Source organism: Argiope bruennichi, chromosome 9, assembly GCF_947563725.1.
Source record: "Argiope bruennichi chromosome 9, qqArgBrue1.1, whole genome shotgun sequence".
Taxonomy (NCBI): domain Eukaryota; kingdom Metazoa; phylum Arthropoda; class Arachnida; order Araneae; family Araneidae; genus Argiope; species Argiope bruennichi.
The window spans coordinates 91,991,350-92,006,550 of NC_079159.1; the positions used below are offsets into that span (position 1 = coordinate 91,991,350).

The following is a 15,201-nucleotide window of genomic DNA, read 5'->3' on the forward strand; positions in this document are numbered from 1 at the left end:
TGAAAACATCAAAGTCTCAATGTTTATAAAAGTAATTACATAAGAAAAAAATATTATAATTTTATTAGTAAACTTTAAAATATTAACTTATCTAAGAGTAATAATTATTTTTAAAAAGAACTAACTGGGGGAACTATATTCATAAGATTCAACATTCAATACTATTTAAATAATATGTAAAAAAAACATATGTAATTTTTCCGAAACACTGTCATAGTCATTTGTCAAAATGTATTCTTCGGATAAAAAAAAGGGATATGGGAAAGGAAAGAATAAAGCGGCACCAAACGAATTAAAAAGCGATGTTAATTAATTATGCAAAAACAATAATTCCATTGAAAATACTAATTAAAATTTGAATATAAGAAATAAAATTATTTAACTAAGAAAATTTGGAGAAAATAATTCAAAATAATATCTTTAAAAAAAAGCAGAAGTTTTTAATAATTGATCGGCTAGCGTAATATTTACTAAACAATGGTTTCGTAAATGTTATCGGCAGACATCACGATATGCGCAGAGCGGTTGAAAATTGAACAGAAGCGGTTTTTTTGGTACCTGACACGTGACCGTGAATTGACCCCATTTCTTGTTCTGGCGCGGTTCTGGTTTATTTGAAAGGCATTGTGTATCACGGACATATTCCTGATATTCCTACTTTAAAAGATCAAATAACGTTACCCGCCAGACGAATAAATGCCTATATGCTGCTAGCCTCCGTCGAAAACCGCGTGTACAGCATGCAATTATTGGAACATCAAGTTGATGGTCACCTTGAGCCAAATTTATAAGGTGCTATAAGAAACATTTTTCATTGGTATTTGGTGTGTTGCTATTTACTATTTCCATTGGCAGTTATGTATTCTTTTCCCACACATTATGCAATTGCAGCGCCAGGATTTCCTCTTGCGGCGTTTTTTGGTACTAACTTTTTTTCCTTGATAAATCGAAACCGCATACTTTAATGTGCATGGTGGCCAAATTTTGCTATATTTCGTCCAGTACATAGCACGCTACAGGGCTCCGAACACCTCCTGTTATTTCTTGATTATAATTTTTTAAATATTTATTTCGTAATTAGCTAAGTAATATACAATTATTGTAATTTAAATTTATATTTGATCACAATTATGAATAATTTTAATTAAATTTTCCATTATTTAAAAAAATTATTTAGTTGAATGATTTTTTTTAATAAGTAACATATTGCCTAAATCATTGTGATATGGACATAATTATTTAAAAAAAAATTAGAATATTTTATATTGGTTACGCGTTCAAACATATATAAAGGATGATCGGTAAAGTCTTTTTAAAAAGCTCTTTAAATTTGAAACTGCATCTCATGTAGTCAAAGAAGTAATGTTTATCTATAGAGGAATGCCTATATCGGATATAATGAGGCAGGTTACAAATGGCAAAATGAGGAAGTTACAAAAAAAAAAAAAAAAAAAAAAAAGAATTAAAAAAAGAAGACTTGTTAGAAAAATGTGGATTATCTCATAATAAAAGTACAGGGAAAAGTTTCATGGAATTATTGTAAAATTGGCGGATATATCTAAGATCAAAATTATGAACTTTCAGTGACTTGAAACAGGGTTTGTTCTGAAATTGAAAATGTTTTCTCTTTCAGCCTCCCCACCAAGTGCGTTTTTCAGAAATTTTTTTATCAAAAATTTTGGATTTAAAAATTTATTAAACATTTTGAAGTGCAAAGATAAGATATTTTTTTCTTCTTTCAAAAATTTTTTTGCAGCATTTTTCGTTTCTGAGCTGATAAAGTTGTCATTGACTAAAAATTATATTTCCAAAACTTGAAATAATTTTTTAAAATTCAATTTTAAAATTACAATATGATGTAATTTAGTCTAAGTATTATATCCTATTTATTATATGATTTATTCAAGACAATTTATCTGGGGGCACGGCAGTGCCCCCACCAAGTCGAGCAAAAACAAGCGGCACGGCCGTATACGGATGGATAAAAGGATGGTACGTACCATCCTTTTCTTGAAGCAGTTCAGGCCATTTTGGACCCCCTATAGCTTTGTTGTGGATAAAACTAGAAGCCTGAATTTTCAGTAACCAAGCAGGCATTATATAAACACGGTATATTTCAAATTTCATTAAATTTGAACCAGTAGTTTAATAGTTATAACTAGTCAAAGTTTGTGAATTTTGTCACTGACTGACTGACCGATCATCTAAACTCTAAGGCACTTCTAGCAGACATAGAAGCTTCAAATTTAGAATACAATTAGTGTTTAGTGTATAAATCAAGGAAAAACTAAAATATGCGTGTAATAATGGACGGATGGATAAATTTCACGAAGTTTCGAGCATTATCCATTTTGTCAGAAAATTCGTCGCCAAATGGTCGCCAAGTTTGTCACCAAGCTCTGAGATTACTGGCTCGACATCTGATAGCATCCAATATAGATTACTGTAAAACGGTCTTTCTTATGATGACACTATTCGCCCTGGGAAAAAAAATAAAAGGTTTGTAACAATATCTAATTTGAAATAATTCAATTTGAAGCTGTGGAAGCTGCAAACGCAATGGGTGACTTTCAGAGAATCAATCTGGTAGAAGAAGAGTAAACTCATCTTCAAAGTATGATCTCAAAACTTAATGCCGATCAAAAAAGAGCCTTCGATATGATCACAAATAAAATGGACACAACTGATAATAACGCTGACTTTTTACGCTGTTTTGTGAATGGAACTGGTGGCACTGGAAAGAGCTTTTTTAATAAAAACTCTGAAAGTTTGGGTTAAGACGTATTTAAACAAAAAAGTGGCCGTTAGTGCTCCAACAGGAATAGCTGCATTCAATGTGAATGGATTGACTATACATAGACTATTGCAGCTGCCTTTAGAACACAAGCAAACACAGAAGTACAAGCCACTTTCTGATGAAGTGCTCCAAGTTCTGAGATCAGATTTGAAAGAAGTAGTGTTGTTTATCATAGACGAAGTGTCGATGATATTCAATGTTACTTTAACATATATTCATTTACGCATATTTGAAATATTCGACACAAGCGACGATCAGAATGGGTGGTTTGGAAAAAAAACATCTTGTAGTTTTCGGAGATCTCTGACAGCTTCCGATGGTAAGAGAAAAGTGACCTTTTGAGAAACTATCAACTGCTGAAACTAACAATTTGTTAGATTCCCTCAGTATACCGAGAATCTGTGGATTGAACTGTTCATATACGATGAACTTACAATTAACATGCGACAGCTCAATGATTCTAACTTTGTTGTAATGCTAAATAGAATACGATTAGGTGTGACTACACAAAAAGACCGCGACTTACTCTCGATTAGATTAATAACTCTCAAATCCAATTCAAATGAAAACAGATTAATTGAAATAATTGAACACTTCTCGAAACTTCCTGATGATACCGTTTCCTTATTACCTACAAAAAACATGTGTCAACAATTAAATAATGCAATGCTTCAATCTCTTCCGCATCCCGAAATAAAACTTTGAGCTGTAGATAACATAGATTGCCCCAGGTACCTAACAAAAAGAGCTCGTGAATGCATAAAAAAATATGAAGACGATGCTTCTATGACTGCAAGTCTGGAAGAGAACATAATTATAAAAATAGGAACAAAAGTCAGGTTAAGGTGAAATATTGACGTGAGTCTTGGTTTAGTTAATGGTTCTATCGGTATAGTGCAAAGAGTAAAAGTTGATCCGGAAAATACAAAAATAATTAAGAAAATATACATTACATTTAATAAAGAACATGTTTATGAGCTTAGTCCGGTCAAAACTAAATTTGAAATTATTAATAGATAATAATAAATATCATTCAAATCATATAATTACTCAAATGTTTATTCACGAGTTAAAACAAAGTAACTGAGTCTTCGTTAATTTTGGCAACGCTTCATTTATAATTTGTTTGTATGAGAAATTTTTTGATTAGCTGGGCTGTTTACTATTTCTGTTTGAATACCAATAATTTACGCATGGTCGAAGTCTGTACACTCCTCTGATTTTTAAATCTAAAAATCTCACTTTGGATTGCTACTGTAAGTAATTTCCTTTAAATTACCGTTTTGTTTATATGTATAGCATCATTCCTAGTTTTCAACAACGTACTAAAAGTCGTAAATGTTGCTCTACTAGATATACTCTAGTAGAATTTTGTAGAAAAATTGACAATAAAATTCGTATATTGTTAAATATTTTTGACCACTCGTTAGTTTCGCGGCCGGTACAGTTCTAGAGACGGGTACCATTTGGCGATTTCCCGCCAAATTTTTCTCGCCAAGCCCCGCGGACGCTGTAATCTTCAGAATTGTATTTCTCAATATTATGACTATTTTCAAGAGATTTTTTTCTGAAGATTACAGCGTCCTTGGGGCGATGGCAGGAGAAAAATTTGGCATGAAGTATACAAAAAGAACAAAAATAAGAATAATTATATTTAATAGAATATTATAATATTATATTTATATTTAGAATATTATAGAATATTAGAATTTAGAATATTATAATTATAAAATAAGAATAATTATATAAGAAATAATTAAAAATAGCACAATTTGAACAATGTTAAATTTTAAAAAAATGCACAAAAAAAAACAATACAATTTTTTTTTTTAACTCACCCGATTGAACGATGTGAATTTCGTTAATTTACAATAATGCCCTTCTCTTCTACAAACCTTTCCTTTCTGTTAATACCATATCCTGCCCGCATTCACCACACTTCCATCAGCAATTAAATCCATTTTCATGCACCATGCAACACACGCTTTCACTACCAAACGTTCTAAATCGAAAAAACCCCTCAATTTAAGGGATTCCTCATTTGTCACGTTCATACCAGCCATTTTACACCACAAGAAAAATGGACTAAAGTAAGAAAAAAAAAATACTTTACAAGCAGAAGAAATCAGAATAAATCCAATCGTCAATTAATTGAAGAGAAAATCTTGAAATTCCCAACGAAAAGCTGCCAGCACAAGAGAAATCGAAGAAAGTAAGAAAAAATACGTTACAAGACTTGGGGAGCAGTAGAAATTAGAAATTCCCCACGAAAAGCTGCACTTATGCCTAATTGGTTGATATTCAAAGTCAATTCATACCTGATTAGTTTATAATTACATCACCGACATCACCCCATTCTCTTCACAGGCTTGCCATACATTGCAGGCGTAGAGGGGTTGCCATATTTGCAACTTTAGCTTTAAAATTTGGCGCCAAACTTGGCGATACCCGTCTCTAGAATTTAGCCTCGCGGTCTTGGACAAGATCCACAATTTTATACAGAATAGGAGAGAATAATGACAGTTTTATTAGAGAATATGCCATATCATTCTCCCTGATTAAGCTTTTGTATTCACATCAACATTGGCAAATGACTAGGATTTGATGGTTTTTCAAACCCGGTTTTTAAAAAAAACCAGGTTTTTTTAAAGTAAATTTGTCACAGTCGAAAACCGGTTTTCAAAATAAGAAAAATGGTAATCCAGAAGGCTAGACTCTTCTTCTTCTTCAAAAATGAATTTTATTCGTTGGGACCGATTCGTCTAGCAGCTGAAGGCTTAGGGCGACGAGATGCCAATTTATTAACAAGTGAAGGTATATTTTAATTTCTGTTAAATGAATTAAAAAACTTAAACACTGAAATAAGTTTGAAATTATTATATGCTTTAGAAGAACGAATTGAAAAAAGAAGACAAGTAGAATTAGCAACTCTTTTGCTATATATGCAAAAATCCATAAAACATTTCTAGTTCAGCAAAGAAATATAGTGTACTTTAATTAGCTTCAAAAACCGAAATTATTAAGTTATCTGGAAAGATATTGTCTTGAATGTTTCCAAATTCTTAACGTGAAAAACGAAACTGATGAAGAACAAATCGAAGAAACTACTCATCAGAGTAACGCTTTTTTAAAAGAAGCCATGGAAAAATCAATTCATAAGTTTCTTGAAGACCCCGAAGAAACACTTAGAAAATCCAAAGACACTGAAAGTTGAATTTTCATTATTTTAGGTAACGAATAAAAGAACAAAAAAATTTAGATTTGTTATTTAATGCCATGAAAACTATAAAATCAAGCTCAGTAGCTAGTGAACGAGTATTTTCAATTTCAGGCAAAATTGTGTCCAAAATAAGAACAAGACTTGGCCACCGTTCAGTGGATATTTTAAAATCTTATTTCGTTTTTTAAAATCTTATTTGCTTGGGAGAAATTAAAATTGGTGGAAATAATATAAATAGTATTTGAAATGTTTGTTTGACTTTCCGTTATTTTGTGTAAGTAATGTGCTTATGTAGTTCTTAATTTTTTTTTTATATATTTTGACTTTGATATTGATTTCTTTTTTTTGTTATTTTATATAAATTAAATTAAATAATTTCCTTGTTCAATTTTTTTTGACAAAAATTCGAAAAACCGGCTTGAACCGGTTTTTTGGAAATATTGAATTCGAAAACCGGTTTTTCATAAAGTCGGTTTTTGTATAAATCCTACATTCGTGTCTGTCTTTTTCATCAAATATTTGAAAATTTCTATCAAATTTTGGATTAAGTACGTTTAGAAGTTTGTCATTTGTAAGATTTTAGCCGGTGGTTTGGCTAATGTTTATATAAAGTTGCCAAATACTGGCGACAACGTAATTACGATTGCCGGTACTAATATTTTAGTTTGGCGATGACTGTTGACGTGCTGACGGAAAAATGTCTCTTACAGCAACAGGCATTGTCTTAAAACTAGATTACCAAGTTGGTGAGGTGCATCATGGGGACAACAAGCTTTAGCTTTATATTTTTTACAACTGTTTCAGCAGTTTAAGATAAAAATACTATCGAAAAATATTCAGTTTTGTAATATCCATTTAATAGCTTTTTTTTTCTTGTACGAAGTATAAAAAGTATTTATTGTAATCGTCAAAAAATTCAAATTCGAAATTTTGGCGAATTCCCATGTTTCAGGCTTCCTAAGTCCGAAAAACACATTTTTTAAAATTTGTCTGTCTAACTGTCGCTCTGTATGTGAACAAAGCAATTCAAAAATGCTTTGTATTAAAATATTAAATTTGGTATACATCAGATTTGTAGGCTTATATTACATTTTGAATAAAATCTATCCCAAAGGAAATCTATGAACCCGGATGTCCGAGTACACGATAGCAGCAGAATGTAAAGAGCTTGATTTATGAAATTCGGCGCACAAATTTGAAAATTTAAAAATGGTAATTTAGGTAAATGAAATTTGGTTCCCAGTTTCAGCATCTAATTTGCACATTCTCATCATATTTTGAATTAAATATGGAAATGAGCTTATCATTTGTTTATCTATATTTCCACATGCATATAAATACAATAAATACCCCCTCCCCTAGCAGAAAAATGTGGATTTTTGGAAGATAGAGAACATCTTGCATGGAACTGGGGCACAACAATTACGAAATATTAATCTTTGGCATAAATTTAGCATAATTTTTCTTTTTAAAAATTTGGCTATCTATCATGTGATCTTTCGGCGATTATTCCCCAACGTGCGATTAAAAGTGCACGAAAATCGAATTTGTGTTTTAGACACATTCTTCCCGACGGACTGAAATAAAAATTGGATCCAAATTACACTTTTAGTCACAAAATCAAATACCAAAATTGATATATTTAAATCCTTGTATTTTTGAGTTATTGCATATGTACGTTTTTGAAACTATAGACCGACATACGATCAATCCATTGTTGGATTTGGCTAAAAAGTTGACTGATGTCTTCCCTATAAGTGTAGACCCCCGGGGGGGCACCTCGAAATGAGGATGAGATGCTTCCGGCATGGTGGTTGGATCTCGCCACCCTGGAAGCTACACTAATAGGTGGGGGATCTGACTCCTCCCATCGATGACGGGACGTACTTCCTTCGGGGAGGGTTATACCATGACCGGTGACGGCCCTAAGGACTCAACCACAGTTACCGCCAGTGTTGCTGTTGCGGCGGTCCGGTCATTCAGTTTTTATGGTTTAAATCCGTGTGCCTTCGTGGCGGGTCGGAGAGTTAGATGGCTGACTTCCCTATAAGTGTTAAATCTACTTACCAAATTTTATTCAGCTAGCTCTCTTTGTTTTGTAATTATCTTGTTAGCTTATATTCAAACAGATTGATTTCCTATGAACAGAGTTTGTTCAAAATTTGATAGAAATCTACAAATTTGTTGTAAAAATTGCTTACCAAATTTCATACGGCTAGCTCAAACCATTTTTGAGTTATCTTTGTCGCAGACAGACAGATGTTTTCCAAAAATGTTTTTCGAACTCAGAAAGGTCTAAAACGAGGAGATTCGTCAAAACCTTGAATCCGAATTTTTTGACGAATATATACCTAGAAAGTGAAAAGTTATCGGCATTTATTACCATAGAACATAATTCAATGCAATTGACCCTGACATAAAACTTTTTTTAAAACTTTCATGATATGCTGATGTGAAATTAAGTGAGAAAGTAGTCTCTCGCCTTTTTGTTTTATGGTATTTTGAATGGAATTATAGAAATTTATTATAATTTTAACATTTTTCAGGTGCCATTGAAGATATTTTCAAACTGAAGCTACCGAAGAGTTTTCTGCCAAAATGGAAGCTGGTAAGAAAAATTCAAAAATCATTATTTAGCTCATCCTCTTTCGTCTATTTATCCTGCGTATTATTTTCTATTGTCAACATCACCTCAATTAAAGCAAAGACTAAGTGATGAATAGTGGCGATATTTTTTTTTATCGATTTTTGGCGTTTCATATTCAGTTTACATTAAAATCTATTACTTTCAGATTTAATTTAAAAACAATAATAAAACATCATGAACAAAAAAAGAAAATGGTAAATCGTCAATCTAGAGACACGAACATGTTCAGGATCACTTTCTCAATGCATTTAGTCGTGCTATATATTTATAATAGTTTAAAAACGATTTTCCATTACTATCAAAATCTACTGTTTTCCAAGAAAAAAAAATTCCTTTTTAATTTTTATAAATACCAAAGACATCATGACCGCACATCTCCATCACATCTTTTCTGTTTTCATTATTTTTATAAAGCTAACTTAGATAAATCACGTAATTTACAAAGCTTTTACAAGAATCATTAAATCTAATAATATTTTCGTCCAGTTAGCGAACACGACAAACAAAAAGTTCACTGCAATCTGGCATCAAATACTGCATTGCAAAGAAATTTTGTGAATTATAAATACGTTCATAATCCATACCGTGTCTTTCTTATTTGATATATATATATATATATATATATATATATATATATATATATATATATATATATATATAGACTCTAACTCTCCGAACCGCCACAAAGGCACACGGATTTAAACCATAAAAACTGAATGACCGGACCGCCGCAACAGCAACATTGGCGGGAACTGTGGTTGAGTCCTATGGACCGCCACCGGCCACGGCACAACCCTCCCCAAAGGAAGCACGTCCCGTCATCGATGGGATGAGTCAGATTCCCCACCTATTAGTGTACCCTCCAGGGTGGCGAGATCCAACCACCATGCTGGAAGCATCTCATCCTCATTTCGAGGTGCCCCCGGGGGGAATATATATATATATATATATATATATATATATATATTTGATTTTAGCAACGTATAATGAAAGGCGGGAATAAAAAAAAAAGAATTGTAATCATCAAAAATATTAAAAATCGAGATTTTAATGAATTTTCATAATGTTTTTTTTGGGGGGGGTGCATTATATCAATTTATCTGTGAATATGATAAACCCAAAACACATTGAGCTAGACGAATAAAATTTAGTCTGTCTGAAGTGAAACTCAAATCGTGTTTCATTGTAGCTGCCTTTATTTTATCCTGCTACTTTTTTACTGTTAATGATCAAGATACGAAGATTCTGCTTATTTTTCCGTGTTGAGAAGATCTTAGTATTAATTAGTATTAGATATTAATCTAATACTAATTAATACTAATCTAATATTAATTAATACTAATCTAATATTAATTAATACTAATCTAATATTAATTAATGCTAATCTAATACTAATTAATAATATATCTTATACTTAGTATAAGATATTAATTTTTTTTCATTTTATTTTTCTTATAATTAGGATTTAACTTCAAAACTAAACAATAGCTAATTTAAAAGTACATTTATTTTTAAACACTGCTGTTCTTTCATGTATATAATTTAGTGTATAAAAGATATACACCGAAAATTATGGAGAGAACAGCTCGTTGGGCAGAGCAGCGTAAGATTTCTAAAATAGAATGTGTTATATATCTATCAAAATTTGAAATTGAAAATAACTTGCTGAAGAGAGACCATTAAAGAAAACTGCATAAAATATTTAAGGAAAAATTCAGCAACCAGACATTTCGGCGAACCAAGTGATTCCAAAGGTGTATAGTATAAAATCAATGAATGAATGATGAAATTTCTACACTTTTTCCAAACTTCTTTCCTTTTATCTACCCAAATCCTATCTTCCATTAGTTGATGAGTCCTCTAAAATAAGACAGCAGTGTGAAAAAAAAGAGGTATCCATTTTGATGATTTAACAGTTTAAAGAGGTTTACGGTAAAAACTAAAATAATCTTATTGTCCGAATTATTTGCTTCTGCATCATAGGATTAATCAGGAAATCATGGGTAGTAGAAAAATCTCATTAGGTTGAGTGCCCTGTAGGTTGTTCTTCTGTACAAGAAGACGGAAGATGCTGTCACTTCACAAATATACAAGGGTATCGGTAGTCCTTTCAAGCCTTTAAATTATAAATGGCGTCCCGTAAAGACAGAAAAATAACGTGTACTCACAGTAAAGTAACTATGCTAAATTTATGAAACAGGCTGCAGTGACTATAACAGCAAAGAAAGGAACTTACAAAAAAAGGGGGGGGGATTCGGTTAAAACGTCTACTTAGAAAAATGAAACTATGCCATAATAAAAACACAGGAGAAAGTATCATGGATTTTTTTTGTAAAATCGGCGAAGATATTTGAGATTAAAATTATGAACTTCCCTTGATTTGAAAAGGGTTCGTTCTAAAAATGAAAAGTGTGTTCTGTGGTACTGTCATATAATGTTACAGAGTTAAGCAGCGGAGAAGAGAAATTTAAGCAAAAAAGAAAGTAAATAAAAATTTAAAAAATGAGCTAGGAATGCGCTCAGAAAAATGCGTTAGGGGACGAAGGAAAATACATTTTTCAGTCGTAAGACGAAATTTTTTTCAAGTCACGCAAAGTTCATAACTTTAATCGTAAATATCTCTGCTAATTTTACAAATAATTCCATGAAACAGTTTTCTGTGTGTTTTATTATGGTGCAGCGTACATTTTTCACCTAAACTTTTTGGCAGATATCTTTTTAAAGAAATGTTGAGTTATTTTTTGTAACTGCCATATTTTGCTTCTAGAAAAGCTATAAATAAATTCAGCATGGCACTTTACTATAGGCACACGTTAATTCCCAGGTTTTATAAGACGCGTTTTGAATTTAAAGGGCCTTAAAAATGCTTTATCAATCCCTCTCTATATTAGAAGGTAGGTAATTATTCGTTTTTTCATTCAATTTCTTCTCTTTAGATTTATAAATTTTTTCTTATAAGTGAACTATCAACCGCGGAGTTTGTGAACATTTTACAACAAACGACGTGACAAATAAAAACCGTAAAAGAAATGAAAACTAAAAAATAGTTATGTTGAATTTCAAAAATTAACATGGTTCTTTTAGTTGGGAAAAAAAGAAGTGATTTAAAGGAAATTATTGAATTTATTTTGAAAATTTTCATAAAAAATTCAATTACAAATTTAATTTAATAGTTGTGTAATTTTTCAAAGTTTTATCACAGTAACTAAAATGGAAATACTAATTTTCTCAGACATTAGAATCTGATTCAATTTTTATTAGAAATGGGTTATCGTTTCATCTGTAATAATTATTAATCCTTTTTTTAAGGTCAACCAATTGTGGCAGATGTCCCGGAGGCAATTGAAGATCAACCTCATGAAAGAGAAAGTTTTCTCACTCGTAAGTAAAAAAATTAATTTTTGAATCGCAATTTGACATTCACTTATATCCCAATTTTTCGAAAATAGAGTTGTCGTGATCCTCTGTATTTCTTCATTCACCTTTTCTAATATGATATAAACTTAGAAAACGTAGTGTGTGATAGTAAAAAATGTTGACACTGATAATTTATTATATAGTGCTGAGAAAAAGTCCTTTAAAATCGAGCGGTTCGCTGTAGTGGGTGTATGGTGATAGAGTCAGCAGGCCTCAATAACAAATAACGCTATTTATTAAAATGAAGACACGAATACACAGACGACAAAATACAGACGAGACTAGGGATTGCAATACCGGACCAAAAGTTCAATACCGGTATTCGGTATATTTTAGATCTTAATACCGGGATACCGGTATTAGAAATTTTAGGAAAAGAAAGAAAACACGGGTGTTTCTTTGTTTTATTTACCAGTTTTATTAGAGAATGTAAATATCACAAAAATAATTTGTAGCATATAAATTATAACGGTTTATAAAGAATCACAAAAAAGTAAAGGAACATGTTTATTTCAATCACAAAACAGGGCTGTTGTTGTTTCTGATCCAAAGTGGTATAGCTGCACTGTACCACCTCCATGAAACCAAAGATCTCTAAAAAGTCCAAAAAAAATAGCGGATCCCTTAAAATCTCAAAAATCGTAAAATTTAAACATTTAAGAATATGATTGGGGGAGGCTTGATCTGCCTTGCACCAAAGACATTCAGCAAAGATCCTCCGTCCGTGTTGGAAGATGAGGGATTTCGTGTGTCCCTTAAAAAATGAGAAAGAGCCGTTTGCTGTTTTCTAGAGATATTCAGACGGTGACACCTATCGGGACTCTTACCAAAGTACCAAGGGTGAGCAGGTGGGACTCTCCAAAGTGCACTCGACTCCATCTTTTTGATAGAGGAGATTTCAGAATAAGTTAGTGTTGCATCACCATGAAATATGTCTGCTGAGGCAGTCTTAGCTAAATTATACGCTATCTCATTACAATTTAAACCAACATGTAAGGGGACCCACTGAAAGTGTATAGAGTGCTCAGCGGAGAGCCTGGCAATAATAATGTTTAGATAAACAAAAAAGTGTTAACATCACTATTCAGTCTGTGGTACTATTACAAATTTTTGAAATGTGATCTTAAAAACATAATGCATCAATTGTACTGTCATTAAGCCTGGAATGTTATTTTGTGCAAAAATTATCAGCTGTCGAAAACGCTCTTTCGACATCTACGATAGTTAGTAGTACTAAATACCTCATCTTCAAATAAATCAATTACTCGTCGGATGGTTTTGGATATAGCTGATTTCTGTATTGTATTTTGGTTTGTTGAATATTATTATTTATCGCTAATTCTAATTTTTGTTCAAGGGACAATTCCTTTTCACTATCGACATTTGTGCCATGATAATCTCTTACAACTGTACCGAATTCTTCTGAATGTGGATAGGTTTGTGGGTAAAAAAAATTAAGAAAATTTACTATAAACTTGATCAGATTTGAATTGGTTAGTCTCTTTTCTTCTTTTTCATTTTTAAAATAATTATAAGTATGTAAATACCATTAGACATTTTCTATTTCGATATGCCTTTCTTCTGTGCGATTTGTCAATGTAATATATAATTCTTCAGATAGTGATGTGTGCTGTTCTTTCAGTGACTGTAACATGAAATTTATTGTTGCATTAGCTGTTAATAAATTAGAATCTCTCCGACATAATGCCTCAACAGCCAGTTTTAATATTAAGTTTATATTAAGTTATAACAACCTGTTCTGGATATTAAGTCGATTTCACTATCTGAAAAATAATTAGCTGGTTTAAGTCGATTATTGCTTTTTGGATTGGATATCTCAGTTTCAAAAATCATTCCATCATTAGGAGCAAACTGCTCCAACGTGTTTTGAATCTCTTTCTAAACATCTCCTTTCATCTTTCCTCTCACTCCTATTTTGTCAAAGTAAATCCATACTAACGCATGCGCAAAAGGTGGAGGCTTTAACAATCCATTGTCATACAGTATTTTATCACTTCTCTTGATTGTACGATGCAACTTTGTATTCACAGTCTAATTAATTTCGCCCGTTAGGGAGACATAAAAACAAAAACGTATACTATAAAACGTATACTATAAACGTATACAAAAACGTATAAAACAAAAACGATCCCTGAACAATTTAAAAAATTACAAGACAATTTAAAAAATTTCTAGTAAATACCGAAAATCGGTATTTAAACTTGTGAATACCGGTATTACAAAATTGTACAAATGGCTCAAAACACCAGTATTCGGTATCCCGGTATTGCAATCCCTAAATACATCTATTACTCCTAATTGAATTCCATGTGCATAGCACAATTGCTGATTTGCACCAATCAACTTTCCAACTTTTTTCATAACTGTTGCTCCATCAGTGGTTATGGATACAATATCTTTTTTCGAGGATAATCCATGTTTCGCTAATTTAGATTTAAGTAATTAATCAACCCATTCATTAGCTAATTAATTTCGCCCGTTAGGGAGACATAAAAACAAAAACGTATACTATTTTGCTATGTTCACGATCCCTGAACATATAGTGGAGACAGTTTTAAAAATATTTAGTAAATACCGAAAAACCGGTATTTTAACTTGCGAATACCGGTATTACAAAATTGTACAAATAGCTCAAAATACCGGTATTCGGTATCCCAGTATACCGGTATTGCAATCCCTAGACGAGACGTATACAAGCAATAAACAGCAGTACTTACAGCAAACAATAGAACGCAAGCAGCACAACAATGATACATAACTCGAAGCACTCAGAGAGAGAGAGAATTTCATTTTAAGCTGAACCCAAATGATTGACTGCAGCTCGATCACACGGCCTTTTACAATTCCCAAAACAGGGCAAAGAAGATTCTCGAAAGTTCACATCGCGTCCTAATAAACTTATCACCAAAATTCCCGAAGATGCTACATTCTTCCTCATTGTCGCCAAATGGTCGCCAAGTTTATCATCAAGGTCGGGGATCACTGATTCAGCATCCGTACAGCAACCAATACAACTATCTCTCAAACTGTTTTCCTTGCAATGGAAACTACCCGCGGAGAAAGCAAAACTACAAATTCGTAACAACATATTCGAAGTTT

General features: G+C 32.0%; 1 protein-coding gene across 1 annotated transcript in view; it reads left to right on the top strand.

The window, feature by feature from the left end:
* Nucleotides 1–10,236: 10,236 nt before the first annotated feature.
* The window catches only part of LOC129985017 (putative inorganic phosphate cotransporter), a 33,461-nt gene continuing 28,496 nt past the window's right edge, over nt 10,237–15,201 (top strand). Inside the window, exons 1-2 of the mRNA XM_056094946.1 lie at nt 10,237–10,267; nt 11,974–12,045. Coding sequence (XP_055950921.1) covers nt 10,237–10,267; nt 11,974–12,045 — 103 coding nt within the window. The remainder of the gene's footprint in view (nt 10,268–11,973; nt 12,046–15,201) is intronic.